Genomic DNA, 26910 nt, shown 5'->3' on the forward strand with positions numbered 1-26910 from the left:
GAACTAAGGATACACTCACAAAGAAATAATAAATTTGAGGTGGAAAAAGCATACATAGAAATTGTTTTTCCTCCATTCCATCAGCAAGATGTCATATGGCCTCCTGTAAATGAGAGCAGCTGGGTATACTAGAGTCATTTTAAAGTATGGGGCATCCTAAGAAGTCTATGCAGCATCAGTAAAGTAACAGGACTGCTTCCAGAGAACAAAACAGAACAGATTCAAAAAGCCCACCCTAATGATCTGCTGTTATATCATGCAACATATGTAAAGTTTCTGTCTAACCAAAGTAGTGCTATGCTCTGACCACAGTATGTAGTCACCAGTCTAGTCTGCAAACCTTCTTATTTCAAAATGTGGTACTCGTTTTTCTCTTAAGAAATATTACTTTATTTCAGAGAAAATATCCACATTATTTCCCTCATCTAGAAACATGTACTGTGTAATACTTTGACTTTAAAGCATCAAGAGTGCAGTAGCATCAAAAGTAGACAGTATTCAAACCTCTTAAGCTAAAATATGTTTGTAGACATACCCATAGAAGACAATGAGACCAGATAATCAGTCAGTTCCCCCCTCTCTGAAGCCACCTTCAATGCTCCTGAAAGGTCTCCTTTCCAAATCATGAGATGATGAAATAAGTCTGGATGTCCATTTTCCAGGTGGTTTGCTCCTGAGCATAAAACAAAAACATATCTAATAATAAACTGCAGCCAAATTATTCTTCTATGTAGCCACTTGAACATTGCTTATACTTGACAAAGTAGAAGATGATGGAACCAACTCCCCTCAGCCTGACACACTGGAAAAAAATCACCAGCCAAGAATATGATAGAAACTTATAATCCAATGTTTAATGCTTGTTCTTTTTCGTGGATTGCTTATACTTGCCTTTCTTGGAAATGCATACTGGTAATAGAACAATCACCTTCCCCACAAAAGTATACCAACAATGCAGGTTAAAACTACAGCAGAGAATGGGAGCACAGACATATGAATTCACTATTAATTCTACACACCAAATCCAAGTAAATACTGAAAGGAAACGTGCAAATAAGTTACATACATACACTACATACATATATACACATATATATATATATATATATATATATATATATATATATATATATATATATATATATCCCTGTGTGCTGTAATTCTACTAGTACAGTGCCACTTACTAGACATCTAAGGGGTACATCATATGTATTATTTACTTGAGTTTAATTTCCATTTTCAGGTGTAACCCATGTTTGCATTTTATTATTTAACATTTGTTTAAAGGGAAAGTCCACTGGGCCAAGAAGAGCCCATTTTTAGTGGAGGCCAGTGGAAAAAAACTCCACAAAGACAATTAATATGAATGTACATAGTATTCAGAACAGTTAGTAAAGCAAAATGCATTGTACAAAAACACAATGAATGCATTATAAAAACACTAGTAGCAAATTATTAAAAACAAAGTGCATTGTACAAAACACAATGAATGCATTATTAAAACACAAGTAGTACAGAATAATACAATTCAAGGTACAGATAATAGTTTAAGCCAGTCCAATCAGAATACAATTCAAGGCACACTTTACCCAGTGTAATCACATGACGCAATTCAAGAGAAAATGCATATGAAAACTATAGTTCCACAGGTTTACTTGTAAAACAAGTTGGCAGAAGAATAACAGGTGCGTACAAAATATGGAAAATAGGAGAGATGAGTAAGTCAATAGGCGAGGAGGCTGAAGTACTACTGTATTAAGACAGCAGTACTGGGGTTATGGAGGAGGTAAGGAAGAGTAATAGAGGGGGTGGGACAGAGCTTAAAATTAGTTTTATTAGGTAAGGAGAGAGGGGGGGAGCTTAGCGATGCATTAGTCTGTAAGAAGTGCGTACAAGTATGTATAGAAGAATGTGTGAAGGAGAAAATAAGAGTGGATAGGAAGACTTATGAAATTAGGCAATAGCTGATGGAGGTATTGAACAGTTACAAGTCCATTTGGAGAGGAGATGTGTGTGGAGGGCAGTTTTAAAGATGGCAGAGGATTGATGCGTGCAAATGCATGTAGGAAGGCTATTCCATGTTTTAGCAATGACCCAGGAGTATAATAGCTGATTGGCAGGTAACTTAGGTTTATGAATTTGTAGAAGGTGTTGGTTTTCAGATCTTAGGAGCCTATTAGGGTTATAATGGATGAATAAGGAATTTAGGCCAGGGTAGTCTTGAGGTTTATTAATTAATTTGTGTGTGGCAATTAGTTGAAGAAGGGTTAAGTAGTGGAGGAATTTGAGCCAGTGTAGTTTACTTAGGGCAATACAGTGGTGGGTAGAGGGTGGCGACTATTTGTTGTGAATTTAGCTGTTTTGTGATAGCATGTTTCTAATTTAGTTTTCAGGGAAGACTGGAGGTTAGTTAATAGTGGTGCACCATAAACTAGGGAAGGAAGCAGGTAATATTAGGGAGGTACTCGTTTTGTGGGGAGGTAGAAGAACAGATTATGTCTTTAGAGTAGTCCTTGTTTTTTGTGGGTCTTACTGATGTTATGAACACAGAGATCAAATTTGAGGTTTTTGTCTATTACTCCTAACAGTTTTGTGCGAGTCCCTAATGGAGTTAAGAGAGAATATGTCAAAATGGAATTTAAGGGCTTTGTTTTTCCTGGGAGTAAAAATCATGAGTTAAGTTTTATTAAGGCTTAAGGAAAGGTGATTATTGTGGAGCCATGTCTCTACAACAGTAAATGCAGTTTGGGTGATCTGCTGTAATAGAAATGGGTTGTCAGCAGTGCAGACTATGGTGGAGTCATCTGCATACTGAACTAGGATCCCCTGTTGAATAGGCTGATGAAAGTTATTGATACAAATGTTGAAAAGAAGGTGTCTCAATATTCAGCCTTGAGGGGGGCCAGCAGGGTTGTGAATGTAAGGGGATATGGAGTTTTGCCATTCGACAGCATGTTCCCCGTTAGAAATGTAGTTTTTGAACCAATTAATAGAGGAGGTTGATAGTCCTATGTTGGTGAGTGGAGAAAGGAGGATAGTGTGAGAGATGGTATCAAAGGCTTTAGAAAGGTCCAAGAATAAAGCTGAGACAATGTTCCCTGAGTCATGAGCTTTATTAACTATGTCTAAGAAAGATATTAGAGCGGTAGATGTGCTGCTTCTGAACACATTTTACTAGTAGTTTGGAGATGGGGGAAAGAATGGCAATGGGACATAAGTAGGAAATCTCTGTTGAAGAGCCTCCTCTGTCAAGGGGTAAGATGATTGCTTTCTTCCAGAGGCTAGGGACATAGGATTCCTGGACAGATCTTTTTATGAGAATGCTGATAGGCCACTGTGTCAGCTACGATTTTGAGGTGTTTTGCGGGTATTCCGTCAGCAATGTCAGAGCTGAGCTTTAATTTCATGAGGAGCTTTTTTGATGGCTGTAGTAGGGACAGTACAGAATTTGAATTCTGCCTGAGAAATAGGCTGTTTTAGGTTACAGTGGTAGGGTGTGGGGAATGGGTGCTTGGAGTGGGATGGCTTAATGTATTTGTAGTAAAGGGAGGGGGGCTGAGTATGCTGAGGGAGGCAAGTGTTGGTTTGAAAATTATTTTTTTGGGAGAGGTAGAATAAAAGTGGCAGGAAGACTGGCAATAGTGTCTATAAAGTAGGAGTTAAAGATGTTTGCTATTTGGTCTGGAGTTTTGTTGGGGTATGGGCATGGATTAGGCTTTGTCCCAGGGTTTAGGAGATTATTGATGGATGACCAGAATAATTAAGGGTTATTTTTGTGATTATTTTGAAGGTTCCAGTAATATATTTTTTTGTCTTTGGATACAAATTTTTTAGTTTGATTACGAAGCTGTTTGTACTTTAATAAATTGGAGTTATTCTTATGTTTAAGCCATGGCTTCCATGCTTGTCCCTGGTAATCAATTTCTTTAGTGGATTTGGTTAGCAAGGGGGCATGATTAGTCCTTGTTCTTTTAGTTCTGGTTGGGGCAAGGCTATCTAATATTTTCAGAAAGGTATTATTAAAGAAGAACAAAGCATTGTCTAGGGAAAGAGTAATGAGGTTGTTCCAGTTAATACTTTTTAAGATTCTGTTGAATGTGTGGGGGTTGAATTTAGATAAAATTTCTGACTAATTTGATAGTGTTTTTTTGAGATGAGTGGACAGGCATAGAATGACGGAAGGAAGGTAATCGCTGATGGAGTTAGGAAGAGTACCAGCTGATAAGATTTTAGAAGGGACTGAAACTAAAGATCCAGTCTAAGATGGTTCCTTTGTTGGTTCTGTTATATCTAGTAGCAGAGGCTATCAAGTTGGGTATACTGAAACAGGTTTATGTGGGAGGATGCCGATTTAGGAGAGTCATTAGACCAATCAATGTTCACATCGCCAACAATAACTGTTTTGTTTTTTTTATAGTACAGGAGGATCCAGGATAATATTTCTTCTAGGATTGGTGTGTTATTACCTGGAAAAATGTATAAGACTACAATACAAAGTTTTTTGGAGCTGTTGATTTCTAGGAAGCAGATCAAGATTTCAGCATTTTAGAATTCTGGGATGTGGTCAGTGAATGGGATTATGTTAAGGGTACTAGGGTATATGATGGAACACAACACCAGTTTTCTTGTTGTGTCTCTTGGCCCTTATTATGCTATAGTTAGGGGGAGAAAGTCTGAGTCCTTAATGTTGGGTTTTAACCAAGTTTCTGTAGCAGTTAGGATGTCCGTTTTGTTTTAAGCTATCCAAGCGTGTAGTTTGAAGATCTTATTGCAGATGCTTTGAAGTTTTAGTGTGGGTATGTGTAGTGATTTAGAGCCTTTTGGATGGTTTGTTTTGGTAGGGGAATTTGTGGTGGACGGGCCTGGGTTGAGATGAATGTCCCTGGACTGGACTAGGGTTGAGATGATATGAGAAATGTGGTGTGCTAGACAAGATAATTTCAAGCTAATATAATGAAGTATATGGTAATAGGTAATGCTTGTACATTGTAAACTATGGTTTGTGGGAAGGATGTGTGTTTTAAAGCAGTAAAGAGGCTTTATGTTAAATAGGCTGGGGCTGATTTCTGAGTAGGTATTAGCTTGGGTCCTTATGGAGGTAGTTACTGAGTTGGATTTGGAGGGAAATGACTTTGGGGTGATTGAAATGTCTTGTATTAGAACGAGTAGCAGCAGTGCAAATGGGGTTAATACTGAGTGTGGAATGGAGGGAGTAATAATGGATGATTTCAAACTAGTTTTCAGGAAGGAAGTGCAGAACAGGAAGTTGAGGAGTAAGACTGGATAAGGGTGAAGGGAGAATGATTAGGAGAGTATAAATGTAATGAAAGAAGGGGTGGGTGGGAATGAGGGTAGGGTATGGGAGAGGAGTGAGCCCGAGCAGAGTGAGGACAAATGGAGCGGGTTGAATGTGGTTCACCAATGGAGCAACAATAGACAAAAACAAATCAGTAGCGCTGGACTACTTCAGGTCAGTATTATAGCTAGTAGTATCTGTTAAAGCAATTAATTCCTGGTGGGAAGAGAGTTTGACTGAGTAGAATTTTTAGACTGTAAAAAAGGGGGTAAGGAGAGGAGGTAATGTGTTATTGCAAGAGGCAGAAAAACTAAGCTTCCCTAAGGCCACAGAATCTGTAGTTTGGAGTCTAAGGTACCAAAGTTGGGGGAATCTTAAGCGTCCAGCTTGTGTGCATGCCACCTATTAAATGCAAAATATCAGTCTGTACATCTTAATCTTTACAAGCACTTGAAAGATTAAAACACACAGTGAATAGCTTGGATTTCTCAGGCTACTGCATGTTTCCACAGAATGTAGGGAATGAGTGGTAACATCCACGACCAGCTGAGAGGGGCTACCCGAGGTGTGGTTAATTGTGAGTGAATAACTTGTATTCCTCAGGTTAGGGGACATTTCAGCAGAATGTAGAAAGTGAGTGGTAACATCAGCAAACAGCTGAGAGAGGCAACCCAAGATACAGTTAATTGTAACTGGCAAGCACACAATGCGTGGAAATGCCAACGATGTAGAGGGGCTGAGATGGTATTTAAAAAAATGATCAAAAAGTACTGGCACAAACAGAATAAAAATGTTGAGAGACAAAGAAAGATTTATTCAAATATGAACACAGATTACTACTACAGGAGCAAGAACTCAACATAATGTTTATCTAAAAAAAATAATATACACAGTGTTATTACATACAAATGAAGCCCAGATGAAAAAGTACAGTTGTATAAGTAAACTTACCAGAACAGTAGATGTTCAAATGATCACTGCAAGCTGGGAACAATCACGGATTCCCCCACTGATGTAGATATCCTTCAGGAGAGTCTAGATCAGACAAATTATTGGTGCCAGCACCATGGTCGAAAACTAAATGTGAATTTAATTAAGTTATCATACCCTTTCTGAAGTCAAACACACCTGAAAATTACACCATCAATAGCAGATCCCCAAGAGTAGACTCAGAAGTGAGAAATATAGGTAAACATATAGATAGCAGCCTAAACTTGACCATGTGCCCACAGTGTTAAGGAAGTCTTATGAGGCATAACTTATAAGTAAAGGTAAAGCATACGGATCCAAGACAATTATAGTGCTTCTGTACTCATCTCATTAGATCAGTAATAAAGTACAATGTGCCACTTGACATATACTTGACTAGGCACTTAAAGCAGCTGGAGTGACCTCAGAGGTTCCTTACAAAGAAACTACATGGTGTAAATATGTCCTATGCAGACAGACTAAAAGCCCTATCCCTTTACTCAGTCTACTACAGACTATTAAGGGGTGACCTCTGCCTGACCTACAAGATACTCACAAATCCAGCCATGATGGAGCTGCTACACATCCTCAAGTCAAACAGCACATGGGTTTCCCAATCTAGACTTCTAAACTTAGTCAGTGATTCAAACAAAACATACTGGAGAGAGACAGGTATAGTTTCATAGGTAGGTACTAGGCTATTGGCCCTAGGGCCTATACAAGCCTAGCCAAAAAGGTACCCTGGCTTATGCCACCCAAGATAATAATTCTCCTGTGCCCCTGTCGAGCAGAACCACAGAAGGGATCCCCGGGGTGAATTTCCTATTACCTATCCAATCATCAAGATTTTTCTTGAAGAGTGCTAATGAGGAGTTCTGTTTGACATAGATAGGTAGTCTGTTCCAGAGTATGGGAAGTCTCTGGGACAGGAATCTATCCCTCCAGCATGTTCTGTTTATTGTGGTGACAAGATTTAGGTCCCTAGAGCGTGTAGCTTGGAGGGATTGGGATTTCTTTAAGTGGAGCATGTCCAACAACTCTGGGTTTGACATAGCTTTGTATGTTAGGCACAGATCGCCTCTGAGTAGGCGATATGCGACGGAGTAAAGCTGAAGTCTTTTGAGTCGGTCTGCATAAGGCATCTGTTTGAGGCCAGTAATCCTCTTTGTGATGTATTTTTGCGGCCTTTCCAGTTGTTGTAGATGTCTTGTGAGGTACATACCAAAAGGGGTGATGTACTCTATAATGGGTCTAATGAGTGATGAGTAGAGGGGAACAATGACCTCTTTTTCTGGATGAGAAACCTTTTGTGATGAGGTGTGCCACGTAGAAGGATTTCCTGACCACTGTGGCAATGTGATTATCAAAGGAGAGAGTACTGTCCACCTGTGTCCCAAGGTCTCTTATCACACTTTCGGTGTTAAGTAGACTACCGCCTATGTGGTAGTTCATGGGTAGAGAGTTTTTACCAAAGGGGATGACAATGCACTTTTTGGCACTGAGCTTGAGACCATGTCTTTGACACCAGGCATCTGTCTCAGTGAGGCCCTTTTGTAGGATGTCCCCATCGTTAGAAGTTTCAATTATGGCTCCTAGTTTGCAGTCATCTGCGAATTTAGTTAGCCAAAGACCTTCAGTGTTAGCCTGTACTTCAGAGAAGTAGATACCAAACAGGAGAGGACCCAGGACTGAACCCTGTGGTACTCCACTTGTCACTGGTCTGAAGTCTGATTTGGAGTCTGCTACTTTCACGGTGTGGGTTCTTTCAGTAAGCCAGTTGGCAACCCATCTTGTGACATAGGGATTTATACCTAGTTTAGTGAGTTTATCTGTAATTCCAGAGTGGGGGATGGCGTTGAACGCCTTTGCGAGATCTAGATAGGCTGTGTGAACCACCTTACCCTCAACTATGGCTTTGGTGACTACTTCAAAGAAGTCTATCAGGTTTAGGAGACATGATCTGCCTTTTACAAACACAAACTGTGTGGGGTCCAGGGTTTGGAGATCTCCAATGTCTTTATGAATTCCATGAGGATACGTTTCATGGCCTTGCAGACGAGGCTCGTCAGGCTAATGGGGCGGTAGTTTCTGGGGTCTGTTGTGGCCCCCCCCCCTTTGTGGAGTGGGATAACTGTCGCGGTGCACCATTCAATGGGCACAAAGCCTGAGGTGAGGCTATGATTAAATATGGTGCTTAGGTGGGGTGCCAGTTCATTCTGTAGTTCATGTAGAAGGCAGCCTGGGATGTTGTCAGGTCCCATGGATGCTGTGTTCTTGGCTTTGGAGAGTGAAGTTTTTACCTGTGCAGCCATGATTACAGGAACTTTGCATTCTTCCAGTATAAAGATGGGCCCTTTAGGGGTGAGAGGGGGGTAAAGTTAGCATTGAACCTATCTACCAGGATGTTGGCAATATCACTTGGTTCTGTATATTTAATGTCATTGTGCTGTAACTCAGAGCAGATCTGAGTGTTGCCATTGAGATTTTTGACATAGCTATAGAATGCTTTGTGGCTGTCTTTAGAATCAGTGGCAATTTTGTTTTCATAACTAGCTTTGGAGGATTTTATGAGGGATCTCAGCTTCTTACTGAGGCTGACCAGGGAGTTCTTCCAATCGTGGGATTTTACTCTTTTTTGCAACAGTTTCTTTCTTCTGTTGTAGAGTTTGTTTATGGCAGAAGACCACCAGATTGGCTTCCTTTTTTTGGAGGACAGCATCTTGGTTCTGTTAGGGATAGCACGATCCATGCACTCGTGTAAGTGTTTATAAAGTGCATTTGTGTAGGATTCAGCAGTCGTACCTCTATTGTCCATCTGCATGGGTGTCATGAAGTTTGCCATTTCTGTCTTAAGAAGTGTGAAGTTGGCTTTGGAGAAATTTTTTACGGTGGTTTTCCTAATGGGGGGTGGGAGCGGGATGTGGATGTCTAGGGTGATTAGCTTGTGGTTGGATCTGACCAACAAGGAGCTGACCTCTGGTGTGGAACACTGGTCAACCCATGTTAGTGATGACCAGGTCTAGGATATTGCTGCCCCTGGTGGGGGTGTGGATAAGTTGATCCAAAGCGTTGGAATTGATGATTTCCAGAAAACGTTGAGCAAAAGAGTTGGTTCATGAGTAGTTTTCCCAGTTAATGGTAGGGTAGTTGAAATCACCCATTATTAGAGTGTTGGGTTGTACCTTAATATTTTCCAGTGTATCAAGAAAAGAGGAGTGGGAATCCTGGAGCATGGTGGGGGATCTGTAGCAAGCTACAATCTGGATTGCGGTTTTTCCCAGAGTTAGTTGAATTTGGATAATCTCGGATGCATTATGCTGAGCCACTAGCTTGGAGGTGTGGATATCCTTAATGAATATGGACACACCTCCACCTTTAGTGGTTCGGTCCGGGTTTGGTGGCCGAAAGGTGTGGTATGAATTATAGCCTGGTAACGCAGGGGTGCCCTCTGGAGCTTTGAACCAAGTCTCTGTCACTGCACAGATGTCAGTGTTCTCCATTTTAAGGAGTGCCTCGAGTGAGTGCATTTTGAGATTTAGACTTCTAGCACTGAGTTGCATTACCCTCAGATTTTGCTTGCTTGTACCTGTTACGGTGGTGAATTTGTCATTTGAACCTTGCCTAAAAAAGGCACTATAGGGGTGGCAAGAGCCTTTGCCAGTATCCGGAATCCCAAGGGCGACAGGTGCAGGCCATCTCTGGCAAAGCAGCGTGGTCTGTCGATCATGTCATCCCAGGCAGATAGATACTGGATTCCCTTAGAATGACACCAGAAGCTTAGCCAATTGTTAAAGTCAATCATTTTGTCCTTATACTGTGGTGTCATTCTGGGTGATGGCAGGATGCTACTCAGGGCTAGGGTCATACCGGCCTGGGCTACAAGATCAGAGAGCTCCTCCATGTCTCTTTTCATGTAGTCCAGGGAGGTACGTCTCCGGTCATTCACACCAACATGGACAATGAGAGAGTCATATTTGTACTTGTTGTGGAGTGACCTGAGTGCATGCGTTATGTGGCGGATCCTGGCACCTGACAGGCAGCTGACAGTAACTTTTTACTTGTTTAGCCTGGTGAGTGGAACATCAGTGTGCCTGACTATAGAGTCATCTATGACTAGAGTGTTGGGTACGTTATGCCTTATGGGCTTGTAGTTGAGTGGCACACTGAGTATGTGGGCTATGTGTCATTTGGGTTGTGTTGGGGGGTGGAGGTTGCTGGCATTTCTGCTTTGGCAGTCTCTGTTGTTTGGGCAGATTTGTACTGAGAGCCTCCGCGAATGTAAGTGTGTGTTTTGTGATTCTGTGTGTGTTTTGGTGGTGTAGGTTTTGCGGGACTATGTGATGAGTGTGGTGCGGTGTACGTGTTTACCTTCTCCTCTTGACTGTCTAGGCCAGTCTTTGGTGAAAAGAGCTTTGCTTCCAGTTTGGCTATACAAGTGCATCTCTCACAAGTCATGGTGTTGGGTGGTAGGAGGAGAGGGTTGTCTGTGTACATGAGGCAACTGCTGCATTGTCCCAAGATGCCCAGATTCATCAGGTAGACAGGAGAAAACACCAGGAGCTGACCTTTAGACATACCTGAATAGGTGCTTATTTATTAAGTAGTAAAAACTGTTTTCCTCTAGACAAGTGAGGAAAGTTGAGTGCTGTAGTAATCTGTAACTTATTTAGTGCTTACAATGAGTTCTGAACAAATGCTGAGATCAAAGGAACAGATGAGTACTAAAACTAAAAAACTGGTTAGTTGCAAGGGAAATTTTGAAGAACAGACTTTATGGCGCCAGGAACAGTTTAACCCCAGTTAAGTGGGGGGCGGGGGCTTAGGAGCTCACAAACAGTCCTGGAACACAGCAAATCCGTATCTGACCTGCCACAGGAAAGGGGGGAAGCAAGCTTAGAATTTTTTTTTCCAGTAAAGTGGAAATGGAGAAAGCTGGAACAGAAGTCAATTCAATGTTAAGAATCTGAGTGGGTTAGCCTTCACAAATGTTCTCTATTATATTGAGTGAACTAATGACACTAGACTGGGAGGAGTGTCACAGATCAAATATACAGTATGGGCGGGCAACTGCAAAGCCACCAAGTATAAGAACACACAACACTAGGGAAGGTGGGTGGGAAAAATTACAGTACCTAGCTGTAGTCAACTAAATGAAAGTTTTAAACAGATCAAGAAGCAGACTCGAGAATGCTTTTAACTGTAACAGACAAAAATGCACAGAAAAGTTTAGATAGAGCACTCACAAACCGAAAATACAACTCTCAGTATGAAAAAGCAGTTTACAGTTAATTAATGTTAAAACAGTATAAAATAGTACATAAATGCAGTGAAACAATAAAAAAAGCTTTAAAACAGTGCAAAAATATAGTAGATCAACTGTATAGCACAACTATAAGTGTTTCAAAAATATAGTAGATCAACTGTATAGCACAATTATAAGCGTTTCAGAAGTGCAGTTCAGTGAAATAAGTGTAAGAAATAACTTAGCCTGCTCTTGGAATCTTAAGGAATTTCCACTTATGCAATGCAATCCAGAGCCTGACAATACAAGCAGAACCTTTATAAGACACAGGGTTTATATAGCAGTAAGAATGGAGGAGTATGGCTCAGAGACTGCCCTTTTTTGGAACAGAATAGGAAATTCACATTAAGCAGAGCCCTTCCCTGGTGCTATTCAAACACAATTTGGATCAATGAATGGGGAATTGCAAATTCACACCTGGGATAGTGCCTATGTCCCTTAAGGACTAGGGCAATTTGTAAGATACTCAGGCATAAACACAAATCCATGCCATTCCTTTGCCCCATATATTCGATAATTTGGTTTAAACTGGCTAAGCTCGTAATGGCTCTTAAACTAGTAATCTACTATTAACCTATGAACCTATAAGATCACTAGCATCTGACTAAAAGAGCCAGCCATGTGTAGTGGAGTTTAAATGTTGTTGTTGTGCCTTTCGGCTTTTCCCGGTTAGGGGTAGTCAGAGCGGAACTCCGGTCCGCTAATGACTGGCAGATTTTTACGTGCCGAGTTGCCAGCCCTGACGCACAACCTTCAACGAAGGTAAGGCCATTCACGCATGTCTCCACGCAGAAGACGCTCTACCAGAGAATCAAACAGGACAACGTCAAGAGTATTTATGACAGCATAAGAAATATTAACCATCTGATAATATATGCTAAGTCAATATGCACAATGTCTGCAGAAATAAACGTTATCTGAATAATTCCAAATTAAACAGAACTATCACTAATGCAGAGGTTGCTGCTGGCAAACTGTGCATTTCAGAGTTTCATGTACAAATGCAGTGCCTGCTGCCCTTGAAGAGTAAATTGCCTGGGTTATGTTAAAAAAAAAAAAAAATGGTATGCTGGTGATACTGCCATAACATTTACCAAACTAGGTAAGATACGCAATACAGAACAATAACAGGTTCATAGCTACTAGACATGCAGTCCTGGAGACCACTAAGGAGCCTAGCCCAATTTCTCAATAGGTCCAAAACACTGTCTAGTTAAGCAACTTGCTTAATGTCACACAGCAGGTAAATGAAGGTAGGATTTAAACTCTCCACTTTTGTCACAAGCAGCAGCTTACTAACAAGCAAGAGATTTAGTCCTCTGCACCAACTTGCCAGAGCATATGTGTTTGACTAAATGCTGAAATCCTTTACAATCCAATCTTGCAGAAAAGACTATCATAATGATATACTACATAATGGATGCGGAAGATCAGACAGTTCTGATTATCACTCCGTATAAAGCAGACTATACGACCTGGCAATGTCAAACCCTTTACAGTTGCTGGAAGATGTAAAGAAGACACAGCAAAAACATTACTAAAATTCAACATTGCTTAGACTACTAAAATGCACCATCTTTAGACTGTATTATACAATCCAGACCTGCTACTGAATTCATTCTTTACTGCAATGAATAAAGCAAAATAATTAAATACTGCATATACTGGAAAAAAATCAGAATTACTGCATACAACATACTCTCTTTTTGGGGTGGGGGGAGTTACATGTTTGCAGGTCACTTCCCCTGTGTCTTCTCTATCATTAAGGATAGCTAGCAAGCACGTTTACCAGCATTTTGCTGAGACTATTTGTTTCTCGCCAAAATTGGATGAGGGGTTAGAGAATCCCTTTGAAAATTTAGAAAAGGAAGGCCGACACTCTTAGTTATTCCCTGTATCAGCTTAACCCTCATTACACTTATTGATAACCTCTGTAGCAGAGGGACCAAAAACTAAACATCTATCCAAATGAGAATTCAAAATCTCATTTTTCACCTCACACTGAAGCTTCTGAGAATGCAGCCAGGCAAACATCCTCATAACAGCTTTAGTGGCCATAGCACTCAACAGTCATACACATACTTTAAACAATGAGTTGAAACTTGTAAGACTGAAGAAGCTTAAATGAAGATTCTTTTCTTTACAAAAAGAAACTGCAGACAAAACATTTCTCTTACTTTCACAATTAACCAGAATACACATGAGCCTGACCATTCAAAATCTGCAAATCCAAGTTGCAGAAGCATACATTTTTTTCCCCCCATACTTATCAATTATCTTCCCATCTTTGTCAGAATCTGTCTGATTGGAATCAACTAAATGTTGAGCAGCAGTAGGCTTAACTAAAGCTATAGCTGCTGGGTCAGGTTTGGGATGAGTGCATAAAAACTTAGACTGAGAAAAGTTATGCATTCCATCTGCCTTTTTAGAGGGAGCAAAAGTTTGACTATCTGGAAAATTGCAGGCAGTGACACACACATCCTCCAAAAATAACAGCACTGGAGGAGTGAAGGTCCTAAAAATTCCATTTGCAACAGTTCACAGTATTTTCTGAGGGACTAAGAATCCTCCGCATTCTCAAACTGAAACACTAGCACATCCTGGCAATACTTTCAGAGAGCATCAAACCTTGAGCCAAATCTAATAAAATACTCCTGTCCAGGTAAATTTGAGAAGGAGATGCATGCTTTTTTTTCCTTTTTTTTTTTTTTTAAACAATGACAGCAAAAATGGGGCCAAAAGAGTTAATGGCAGCAGCTTACTCAGTGTTGGGGAAAACATTCTGACTAAAAAGGGAAGACTTCCCTATTCCCTCACCCAGGACTGACAAGAGTGGCTCTCCCTTGCCCACTCAGGGGACCCCAAACTCTGCAGAGGACATCGCTAACCCCCAGTCCATAAGTGGCTGTAGTGCTTCACCAGAGGAATCCTAGATAAAAGATGAGTGGTCTAAGGATCTAGTTTTGGCAACAGCAGATTCACCCATCTGTGACTGAGGCAAATTGCTAGCCCGCAGCAATAATTTTTATACATTATTCCCAAACCTGACCAGCACCTATGTTGATCACACTCTACTGCTAAGAACTTCATTAATTCCAATTCTACTCTTTCTGATATGGTTGGGAAAAAAAAAGTTATGTACTCACCATAACGTTCCATCTGAGTAGTTGTACTTCATTTGTCTTCAACCTGTGGGTTACGGATCCACACCGGATCAGAGCCGGCAACTTTTACTAGCATCAGCTCTGAGCTCCAAACTCCTCTCCCTTTACCCATAATACACCTCCGCTGCCTTCCATCCCCAGATCGAGTTTGCTGAACCTTAGACTGAGAACCCGACCTGAAAAAATTTACTTGTGACCTATACTGCAACCCGCAGGCTGATTATATGCCAAGGTCTGGGGGAAGGAGGGAGGGACAGTTGAAGACAAATGAAGTACAACTACTCGGATGGAACATTATGGTGAGTACACAACTTTATCTATAGTTTACTTCATTTGGTCTTCAACCTGTGGGATGGAGTTCCCAGCTACTAAAACTCCTGGGAGGCCCTCATGGAAGGATATTCCGGAGCACCGTGGAACCAAAGGGCGCTCTCCTTCTGGAAGTCAAATCCAATTTGTAATGAGAAATAAACGTACATCATCCAAAGACACTCTAGACCAAAAGGCCGCAGACGTAGCCATGGACCTACTGGAATGAGCTTTCACCTGACCTGGAGGAGACATGCCTCTTGTCCTTATAGACCTGCAGGATGCATGAGGAAATCCATCTAGCTATAGTGACCTTGGAAATAGGTTCCCCAAAAAGGGTTTATAGAAGGATACTAACTATTGATCAGATTTACGGAAATTTTTTTGTCCTGTGTAAATAGAATCATAACGGTCTATGAACATCCAACATGTGGAGTTTGTATTCCATCTTGTTAGTAAAATTAGGAAAAAACACAGGCAAATTGATGGTCTGATTGATATTGACTGGTGATGCTACCTTAGGAAGAAAGGATGGACTGGTTCGAAGGGAAACCCTATCTTTGTGAAAAATCATGTAAGGAATTTTGATGGACATGGCCTGTAATTCTGAAACCCTTTTTGCAGAGGTAATAGCCACCAGAAAAGCTGTTTTCCAAGATAAAAATTTCAGATCTACAGTTGCGGCAGGCTCAAAAGGTGGAGCGACCAGAGCTTGGAGAACAATAGTAAAGTCCCATGGGGGAACAGGATCTCTGACCGGGGGGCGTAACAAAAAAGTGCCTTTGATAAAGGTTTTACACAGTCTGGAGGAGGCTACAGAGGCAGAATTCTCACCCACATGAAAATGAGAGATGGCAGCCAACTGAACTTTGACAGAAGAACTAGCACAGTGATGAAAAATATCAGCTTGAAAATCAAGAATGGCGGCAATAGGAACCGTGAAAGGGTTTAAACTCCTTTGAGAGGCCCAAAAGGAAAAACGCTTCCACTTGCTGTGATAAAACTTCCTGGTTGAAGACTTATGAGCAGCCACCAAAATAGATCTAACTGAGGAGGATAGTCCAGGAGTCCTAGCAATCACGGGAACTGGAGCAGCCAAGCTGTGAGCTTCAGGCTGTCCAGATTCAAATGAGGCACCCCCGAAGGGTGTGAAATTAAATCCTGAATGGGATCTAGGATCCAAGGTTGAACCAGAAGGTGAGACCAAAGGAAGGGAAACCATACCTGGCGAGGCCAGAACGAGGCAATGAGGATCACTTTGCTCCCCAGTCGACAAGCTTTCTGTAGAAACCTAGGAATGACAGGTACTGGCTGGTAAGAGTATAGAAGACTGGGAGGTCAAGCATGAACTAGAGCATCTCTGGGGGACTCCACCGGCAGGGGGTTCAGAGCGAAAAACATGCTGCACTTCGCATTGGAAGGAGATGCGAAGAGATCACAGCAAGGTTGACCCCACTTGCTGAAGATCTGTTCTGCTACTGACAGATTCAGAGATCACTAGTAAGGCATCAGAATGTCTGTCCACTAGGATGTTGGGCCATCCCGGAATGTGTGTTGTGATGAGAAAGTGACTGGTGGAGATTGCCCATTCTCACACTATCATGACCTTGCGACAAAGGGATAAGATCTGGTCCCTCCCTGTTTGTTGATATATCAGACCACTGACATATTGTCTGACTGAATAGCAATCGTCCCCAGTGGAAGAAAGGCATGAAGGGCCTGCAACGCTAGAAGGACCACCCTCATCTCTAGTACATTTATATGCAAGCTGGTCTCTATGGGGGACCACAGGCCTTGAACTGTCCTGCCCGAACAATGCCCCCCCACCGAGTTGAGAGGCATCTGTGGTCACTGTGGCTTGGGCCGGGGCTGGAACAAAAGGTCATTCCTCCATGTCTGGAGAGCTCATCCACCATATGAGGGACGACCGATAGACTCGACTGAGTTGAACTGGATACGTCAATGGCAGTTCCAACAGGGACCACTGTACCGCTAGAGTCTACTGTAGAATTCTCATGTGTGACCACGCACACGGGAGAAGAGTTATGATCGCCGCCATCAAGCCTAAGGCCCTCAACACCGATTCCACCATTGGAAGATGAGAACGGTAGATCAGGGAGACATGCATCATCAGGTTTTGAACTCTCTCTAAGGTCAGGAATATTTTGCACTGAAGAGCATCTATCCTGGCACCAATGTAGTCTATCAATTGTACAGGATTTAGGAGAGATTTGGATGCATTGATTGTGATCTCCAAATGCAGGGCAAGAGTCAGGAAATAATCCCTGGTATGAGAGTGTAGACGTCTGGTGGGAGCATTGAGGAGACAATCGTCCAGGTACGGATAGACCTGAATCCCTTGAAGCCTCAGGTGAGCCTATACTACCGCCCATCACTTTGGTAAACAGCTGCAATGAGATCAAAGGGTAGGGCCCAAAATTGGTAATGATTGACTCCTAGCTGGAAGCGGAGGAACCTCCTGGAGCCTCTGTGCATTTTTATGTGATAGCAAGCATCCTGGAGGTCTAACGAGCACATCCAGTCGCTCTCTTGCAGGTACGGCATGATGGACTGTAATGTGACCATCCAGAACTTCCCTTTCGCAACTGAAAGGTTCAGGGTAGAGAGGTCCAGAATGGGCCTTAAGTTCCCCATTTTCTTTGGCACCAAAATGAACCTGGAGTAGAAGCCTGATCTGGACTGATCTGGGGGGACGGTTTTGATGGCTCACTTTTCTAGCAGCTTGAAATTTCCTGTGCTGCTGCCTCCCTTTGCATGGGTGGTATGTCCGGGAGGTGTCTGGGAGATTTGGGGGAACTCATGAAGGGGATAGAGTAACCACTGGATAGGATTTGAAGCACCCAGCGGTCCGTTGTTATGGACTCCCATGCCACTAGATGCAAGGACAATCATCCCCTGACTGCCTTCAGAGTAGAGCAGTCAGGCAACCCCTCAGGGTTGCTGCCCACGTCTGTCCGAGAAAGGTTCTCGAAACCCAAAGTTCCTCGGACCCCTCTGCCTCTGGGCTGGCATCCATTCTGTCCCCCTTGGCCTCTGGGGGAAGAAGAGCCCTGAGTGTCCCGAGAATACTGTGACTTCCGGAACCACATCATCTTTTGCCCTTTGAAGGCTAGAGAAGCGGATCCCGACGACAGACAGTGCCTTCCTGTCCTTCTCACTCTGGACTAATGTTTCCTTGATAGTCTTACCAAAGAGTGTAGAGCTGTCATAAAGGGCATTGGAAAAAGACGCCTTGAAGGGTTCGGAAAATTGACAACCTGAGCCAGGTGTTGCGCCTCATGGACACACCGGACCCAGCTGCTCCTTCCACAGCATGTGAGAGGAGACGCATGGACATGTTATATACTGCTTTTAAAGTGGCCATCCTCGCGATGAATGAAGACTTGTCCTCCTGCGACATGGACTTGGGGGGAGACTCCTCCAGCTCCTTTACCAGGTTGCGTTGGAGTCTAGTGATATGGGCCAAGTAGTTCAGTGCCCTAATCGAAAAGGTAGCTGAAGCGTACACCTGCTTCCCTAGGCGGTCCATCATCTGTGACTCTCGGTCAGGAGGGGGGACCGAGGAAGTTCCTTCTTAGTGGCTGCTGCTACCACCAGGGCGTCTATGGGGGAGCCCTTATTCCAAGCTGGCCTGTCTATGGGGGTGCTTAGGATATTGTCAGGTCTTTGGGATAGGTTCCATGGTGTCTGGTTCCTTCCATGCCCGCGAGGTGACCAGATCCACCAAACGATAAGTGGAAGGGGACATCCAGGAAGTAGATGGGCCTGTGCCGAAAGCCTACAGAAACACAGACTCATCAGAAGAAGGTTTGGGGGCAGACCAACCTCCCCGTTGGAACAAGATCTCCATGATGTCTCCAAAGGAAACATCCTCGGGAGGTGACCTTGGGGAATCCTCTCCATCATCTAAGTCTGTGTCCTCGGTGAGGGACTTGGGGGAGTCCAAGTGCCTCCTCTTGCATGTATGCTTAAGAGGTATCTCTCTGGTGGGGCTCTCCGGGGGGAGCTCGCAAGCCACTTGTTCCATCTGGGGTTCTTCGAGCACAGGTCATCCCCTCTGGTAAAACGATGGGGACTATAGACAGAGCCAAGGGGGTCTGGGAGGAGTCTGAGTGGGCGGTCAGAGGTTTCGATCCGGTGGAGAGAACCCTTTCTACCACGAACACCGAAGGAGAGCGAACCTCCTGAGAAACCAATAAGGAGGCCGGTCTCCCCGGGTCCAACAAGAGAATCTGAGCCAGGCCCAAGGTGGACTGAGCTCCGAGGGATGGAGCCTGGCCCGACAAAGTCAGCGCCAATGAAAAAGGTTCCACTCCCTCGGATCTGACACTCAAGCTCCGGCTCAGAGAGCGGCATGGATCCAAGTTCGGATCCGAAACACTCCAGGCAGCTGTCGGCGTCGAGGAAGCAGGTACCATCGGCGCCAATCCCCTGACCAAAGCCAACCTCGGATCACAGTACTCCGAACCCAAAGGTCGTATCGGAGGAGATATAGGTTGGAAAAAGGGAAGCGAGCTTGCCCCTCCTGAGGGAGGGGGGGCTGGCAAGACCCCCATCTGGATCTGTGTACGGATAAAATGCCTTATCATTTTATCCAGATCCGTGTCAGACAAGGACCAGGTGCGACCGTGACGAGGCCACGGATTCTGATCTGGCGGGTCAGGGCACCAAGGGCCGAGAAGTTGGACATGTCTCCTCCAGCTCTGGGGAGAACCTCGAAGCTGAGGGGAGTCACGGATCCGTGGTGTCTTGGTAGGAGAAGCGAGGTCCAGAGACCTCTCTCTTTTTCCATGTCTTTGACTCTCCCTCCCTCTCTCTACCTCTTTTCTGCTCCGCTACCACAAGATTTGATACAGGAGGTTGAGTCCCAGCCTGGGAGGAAGGGAAAAGCCAGAGGGAGAGGCGGCCAACAGTAGCCACTGTGACCAAAGCTGGAGACAAGGAAACAGGGTCTGAAGGAGGAAGAAGGCCTTTGAGGGCCAACTTGGCTTTTCTATCTTTTATGGCGCGAGGGTTGAAGCCCGCACATATGTTGCAATCCACACTGAGATGGGCCACACCCAAGCACAAAACACACAGAGTGTGGCCATCTGCTGGGGATAGCTTATGGCCACACTCTGTGCAACGCTTGAAAACAAGCTTTTCAGCCATATTTATTAGAATGAAAGCCTAATAAAAACCAGCAATTACTTTCTAACACACACACACGCCACACTCGTATACAGAAAAACACTGGGGGGGGGGCTATAATCTACACCACAGAACTAACTACTCTATTCTAAAGCACTAACACTCGACGCACCAAGTGACAGGAAGAGAAAGGGGACCTACACTAACTGACAAAGTTTTTGAAAAAGCTACTCACGAAGGTCTTAACCACTTGACTAGATGGAGCTCAAGAGACACAACGCTGAAGCAATTTGCGGCAGACGAGAGCTGTGGATGGAAGCCAGTGGAAGTGTATTACAGGTAAGGGGAGGAGTTTGGAGCTCGGAGCTGATGCTAGTAAAAGTTGCAGGCTCAGATCCGATACGGATCCGTAACCCACAGGTTGAAGACCAAATGAAGTAAACTACTTCAGATTTATTGATAGGTATGCAAAAAAAGTGTATACTTCTGCAACTTTGACTTTCAGAATTTTGAATTGTCAGGCTCATATGTTAAAGTTTGTTCTGACAAATTGTGAAAGCATGAAGAATTTTCTTCTTATGAGGAAAATCTGCTTTAAATAACTTAGTTTCTTCTGTTGCACAGGTCACTATTTTTTACAGCATGTGTATGACTTAATTGATACTTCTTCAGGGCTATGGCCACTGGTACTATTTTGACAAGGTTTGTATGGCTGCATTCTTAAAAAAATCCCAGATGATGTAAACAAATGAGATTTTAAATTCTTCCTTGGATGGAGATCGAGTATTTGGCCTCTCTACTACAAAAGTGATCAAAACGTGATGAAAGGGGCAGGAATCTAAGATTATACAGCCTTTCTTTTCCAACTTTTCCAAGAGATTTTCTCTCTCCTCATCAAATTTTACCAAACAAACAGAACAGTCTCAACAAAATACAAGTAAACAGACATTTAAGAAGAAATGGCAAGGGGGTTCTAAAAAGAAGTCTCAAACCTTCCAAAACCAAGGGCAGTCCAACAAGTCAGAATGACTACTCAAAAGACCTTGACCCCCCCCCCCCCCCCGGCCCCTTTTTTCCTTCCAGAATGTCTGAATCTCCATTTGTTTCTCTTTTGCAACAGACAGTTTCAAACAAATGGCTTCTGAAATCATTCACTGAGGTAGCATATGGCAGTGGAAGGAAATTCCTCCTTTCCAGGGGAGTCATTCCTCATTTTCCAGATCAGACTCTTGCTTCCACAGGTCCTAAGGAGTGAGCACCAGCTCCTCATTCCCAGGTGTGAAAGGGTTTTTATTCAAGGATGTTCCTAGTGTCAAAGAAAAAAAATTCCAGTAGACAGGTTCTGGATCTTTCTTTCCTAAACCTGTTTGAGATGGTGCCAAAATTCAAACTTATGTCACTTCACAGCCTGTTACCACTTTTTCCTCTTTCAGCACTACACTTAAAAGATGCTTATCATCATATCCCTATTTATTCAGACTTCAGACATTTCTTAAAGTTTTCTGTGACTGGATCACATCATCAGTCCTCTGTCTTAACCTTTGGATTATCGACTGCACCAAGAATGTTCTGTGTCTAGCTCCAGTTATAGCTCATTTCAGGCTACAAGGTATCCACATTTTTCCATATGTAGATGACTTGCTTATCTTTGCAGAGACTTTTTCAAAGTGTCATGAATCTCCCTCTTGGGTGAGATCTCTCTTACACAAGCTGGGATTCCAAGAGAACTGTCAAAAGTCTTTGTTGACTCTCTCACATAGAATAGTCTTCCTGGAATGTAAACTAGACACCTCAGCTCAAAGAGATTTTCTTCCATGGGAAGAAAAAAGATCTTTATCTAGAGCTATTTCTAAGATTTTCCACTCAGACTTTGTTCACTGCGAGGGAATTCCACAGGATTTTGGTTTTCATGGTTTCGATGAGTCTCATGATACTCCTGGTAAGGCTCCAAATGAGAAATATACAGTGGTGTCCGAAATATCTTTGCTCCCAGCATCAACACCCTTAATCTTTTCAAAACCCAGTACTTTTGGTTGAGGCAACAGATGTCTTTAAATCCAGATCTCCCCTTCTTTCTCCCTGCTCCAAAGCAGTCACCACAGAGGCTTTGGACTTTGCTTGGGGAGCAGTTTCAGTTAAGATAAATGTACAGGGGGTGTGGAGCACCAAAGACAGATGCACACCCACAAATAAAAAGGAGATGCTTGTCCTGATCAAGGCACTTGACTCTCTGAACCATCTTTGGTCCCCAGGACCTCTAAGAGGTTACAGACTGTACCACGGTCATATGGTAATCAACAAACAAGGGGGAACCAGATCATACTCCCTTTGCATACTAGTCATGTTGGCTTCTGATATAGCTTCACAGCACAGTCCAACTCTACAGGCATCCTACATTCTGTCAGAGTAAAACTGCATGACAGACAAGATGAGAAAGACCAGCATTGACCCTCATGAAAGGAAACTAGATCAGTTTTTTTTCTGAGATTTGAGTAAAAGTAGACCTCTTTCCCTCCTCCCTAATCAATCACAAGATTCTTTTCCAGAGCTCCATGCAAGAAAGCCTGGAAGTCAGATGCCTTTTTATTTCTTTGCACAGAAATGTTCCTGTATGCTTTTCCTCCCTTTCAGTAATATCCAGGGTAATTCTGAAGATTCAGAAGGAAGCCTACAAAGATCAATGTGGTGACTCCCTTCTGTCCCAGGTAACCATAGTTCTCCCTTTTTTGGAAATGGCCAAGGGCTGGAATGGATCTACTCACACAAGAACAGGGGGCACATTTGATATACTCAGACATCACTCAACTTCAACTTACTGCCCGATGATAGGCACCTGTTTACTGAGGACATGCAGCAGATACTAACGGAGTCAAGACAGGCTGTTACATTAGCCAATGGAAAATGCTTTCTACTTGGTACCAACAACATAATAAGCACCCATTCAGGGCTAGTTCTCTGGTTTTACAATATTTATGTAATTTAATATCCCATGACCTCTCTTGTTCTGCTCACCTATCCTCTCTTATATCAAAATGTTTTTGCAAAGGGCTTTGGCGTAAGAGGCCTCTAAGAAAAATGGCAGCCCCTCCTTGGGATCTTAATTTTATGTTAAAGCTAACACTTGCTCCATTTGAACCAACTGATTTGGCTGACTTAAGGTTCTTAAAATGGTTTTATTGATTGCTCTGACCTCTGAAAGAATGGTATCTGACCTGCAAGCTCTAATGGGGAGTCAACCCTATCTCATTTCTCATAGGAACACGGTTTCTTTGAGAACTAATTCTTCTTTTATGCCTAAAGTAGTACTTGAGTTTACTTTAAGCTAAACTATCAGTCATAGGTTCACAGGTGTTTACTAGGCTAATGGCCCTGGAGCCTTTACAAGCCTAGCCCATAGGATTACCCTGGCATCATGCCACCCAACCTTAGTTCCTAGTGCCTTTGTCGAGCAGAGCCACTGGAGTGATCCCTGGGGTGAATTTTCTATTCCCTATCCACTCATCAAGATTCCTCTTGAAGAGGGCCGGTGAGGTGCTCTGCTTGACATGTATGGGAAGTCTGTTCCAAAGCATGGGCAATCTCTGGGTTATGAACCTGTCCCTCTAGCATGTTCTGTTGATTGTGGCAGTGAGGTTGAGGTCAATGGAGAATGTGGTGTGAATGGATTATTATTTCTTTAGATGTAGCATTTCTAAGAGAGCTGGGTTAGACATGGCTTTGTAAGTCAAGCAGAGATCGCCTCTAAGTAGGCGATATGAGACAGAGAATAGTTGGAGTTTTTTGAGTCTGTCCATATAGGACAAGTGTTTAAGGCCTAGGATCCTCTTTGTGAGGTACTTTTGCCGCCTCTCCAGTTGTTGCAGGTGTCTAGTGAGGTACATGCCAAATGGGGCGTTGTACTCGATGATTGGCCTAATGAGGGAAGAGTAGAGGGAGACAATGACCTCTTTCTTCCTGGATGCAAAACCCTTGTAACTGAGACCTGGTCCAAGGATCCAGAAAGCACCCCTGCAATACCAGGCTACAACTCTTACCACACTTTTCAGCAGCCAAACCAGGATCGAAACACTAAAGGTGGAGGAGTGTCCATATTCACCAAGGATATTCACACCACCAGGTTAGTTGCCCAACACAATGCGTCTGAAATTCTCCAGGTGCAACTAACACTAGGTAAGACTGCAATCCAAATTGTAGCTTGCAACAGATCCCCCACCATGCCCCAAGATTCTCACTACACCTTTCTAAACATACTGGAAAATATTAATATACAACCAAACACCCTAATACTGGGTGATTTCAACTACCTTGCCATTATCTGGGAAAACTACTCATGCACCAACACCTTTGCCCAACGGTTCTTGGAATTCATAAATTCCAATGCCCTGGATCAACTAATCCATAGTCCCACCAGGGACTCCAATATCTTAGACCTGGTCATTACCAACATGGGAAATCGATGCTCCACACCTATGGTCACCCCCTTGTTGGTCAGGTCAGACCATAAGCTACTCACCCTTAACATCCACATCCCACCCCCACCCCCCACTAAGGAAACCTCCATAAAAAACTTCTCCAAGGCCAACTTCATGCTACAAGTCAGAAGTTACAAACTTCATGACACCCATGCAGATGAGAACTGAATGTTCGACTGCTGAGTCCTATACTAAGGCACTGTACGAGCACATCCACTCATGCATGAATCGTGCCATCCCAAATAGAACCAAGATGCTCTCCTCCAAAAAAAGAAAGCCAATCTGGTGGTCCCCTGCCATAAACAAACTTTACAACAAAAGGAAAAAACTGCTGCAGAAAAGAGGAAAATCCCAGGATGCAAAAAAACTCCCTTACCAGCCTCAGTAAGGAGCTGAGATCCCTCATAAAATCCTCCAAAGCTAGTTATGAAAATAAAATTGCCAAAGATTCTAAAGACAACCACAAGGCATTCTATAATTATGTCAAGAATCTAAATGGCAATGCTCAAATCTGCTCTGAGCTAAAACAGAATGGCATTAAATATACTGATCCCAAGGTTATTGCCAATATCCTGGCAGATCGATTCAGTGGCAACTTCACCCCCCCCTCACCCCCTAAATGGCCCATCTCAATACTGGAAGATTGCCAAATTCCAGAAATAACGGCCACGCAGGTCAAATAACGCACTCTCCAAAGCTAAGAATACAGCATCGATGGGACCAGACGACATCCCGGGTTGTGTACTACATGAACTACAAAATGAACTGGCACCTCACCTAAGTGTCATGTTTAATCATACCCTCACCTCAGACTTCGTGCCCACTGAGTGGCGCACAGCTACAGTTATCCCACTCCACAAGGGAGGATCCACCTTGGATCCTGGGAACTATCACCCCATCAGTCTGACGAGCCTGATTTGCAAGGCCATGGAACGTATTATCATGGAACTTATAAACAAAGACATTGGCAACCTTAAAACACTGGACCCCACCCAGTTTGGGTTCGTGAATGGCCGATCTAGTCTCCTGAACCTTATTGACTTCTTTGAATCAGTCTCCAGAGTCATGGATGAGGGTAAGGCAGTCCACACAGCCTATCTGGACCTCGCTAAGGCCTTAGACACCATACCCCACTCGGAAATCATAGATAAACTTACTAAGCTGGGCATTAATCCCCAAGTCACTCGATGGGTTGCCAACTGGCTTACTGACAGAACCCACACTGTAAAAGTAGCTGACTCCAAATCCAGCTCCAGACAAGTGACAAGTGGAGTACCTCAGGGTTCAGTCCTGGGACCTCTCTTGTTTGGCATCTACTTCTCCGAAGTACAGGCCAACACTAAGGGACTCTGGCAAACAAAGTTTGCAGATGACTGCAAACTGGGAGCCATTATTGAATCCCCAAATGATGTGGATACTCTACAAAAGGGCCTTACAGAAACAGATGCTTGGTGCCAGAGCCATGAGCTCAAGCTCAATGCCAAGAAATGTATTGTTATCCCCTTTGGGAAAAAACATGTACCTGTGAATTATCACATAGGTGGCAGTACACTAAACACCGAAAGTGTGATAAGAGACTTAGGGACACAGGTGGACAGTGGTCTCACCTTCAATAACCACATCGCCACAACAGTCAGGAAATCCTTCTATGTGACACACCTCATCACTAAGGGCTTTTCATCCAGAAAAAAGGAGGTCATTGTCCCACTGTACTCATCCCTCATTAGACCCATTATAGAATACAATGCCCCATTTGGTATGTACCTCTCAAGACAACTGCAATACCTGGAAAGGCCACAGAAATACCTCACTAAAAGAATCACAGGCCTAAAGCAGATGCCCTATGCTGACAGTCTTAAAACACTCCAGCTATACTTTGTCACATATCGTCTACTCCGAGGCGATCTCTGCTTAACATATAAGGCCATGTCAAACCCAGAGCTGTTGGACATGCTACACTTAAAGAAATCCCAATCCCTCAGAGCCACACACTCCAGGGATCTAAATCTTGTCATCACAATAAATAAAACATGCTAGAGGGATAGGTTCCTGACCCAGAGACTCCCCAGACTCTGGAATAGACTGCCCATACATGTCAAGCAGAGTGCTTCTTTGGCCCTCTTCAAAAGGAACCTTGATGATTGGATGGGAGAAAGGAAATTCACCCCGAGGATCACGTCAGTCACCCTGCTAGACAGGGGTCCAGGGAAGTAAATAGTGTGGGAAGAAATAGCCAGGGAACTGTTA

General features: G+C 43.3%; 1 protein-coding gene across 3 annotated transcripts in view; it reads right to left on the minus strand.

The window, feature by feature from the left end:
• Positions 1-26910, minus strand: part of GEMIN5 (gem nuclear organelle associated protein 5) — a 1677795-nt gene that overhangs the window by 840292 nt on the left and 810593 nt on the right. For all 3 annotated transcript variants that reach the window (XM_044069545.1, XM_044069544.1, XM_044069546.1), the window contains one exon: positions 536-673. In XM_044069545.1, the coding sequence (XP_043925480.1) occupies positions 536-673 (138 nt within the window). The remainder of the gene's footprint in view (positions 1-535; positions 674-26910) is intronic.

Source organism: Protopterus annectens, chromosome 4.part0, assembly GCF_019279795.1.
Source record: "Protopterus annectens isolate FY-2018-M chromosome 4.part0, PAN1.0, whole genome shotgun sequence".
NCBI lineage: Eukaryota > Metazoa > Chordata > Ceratodontiformes > Protopteridae > Protopterus > Protopterus annectens.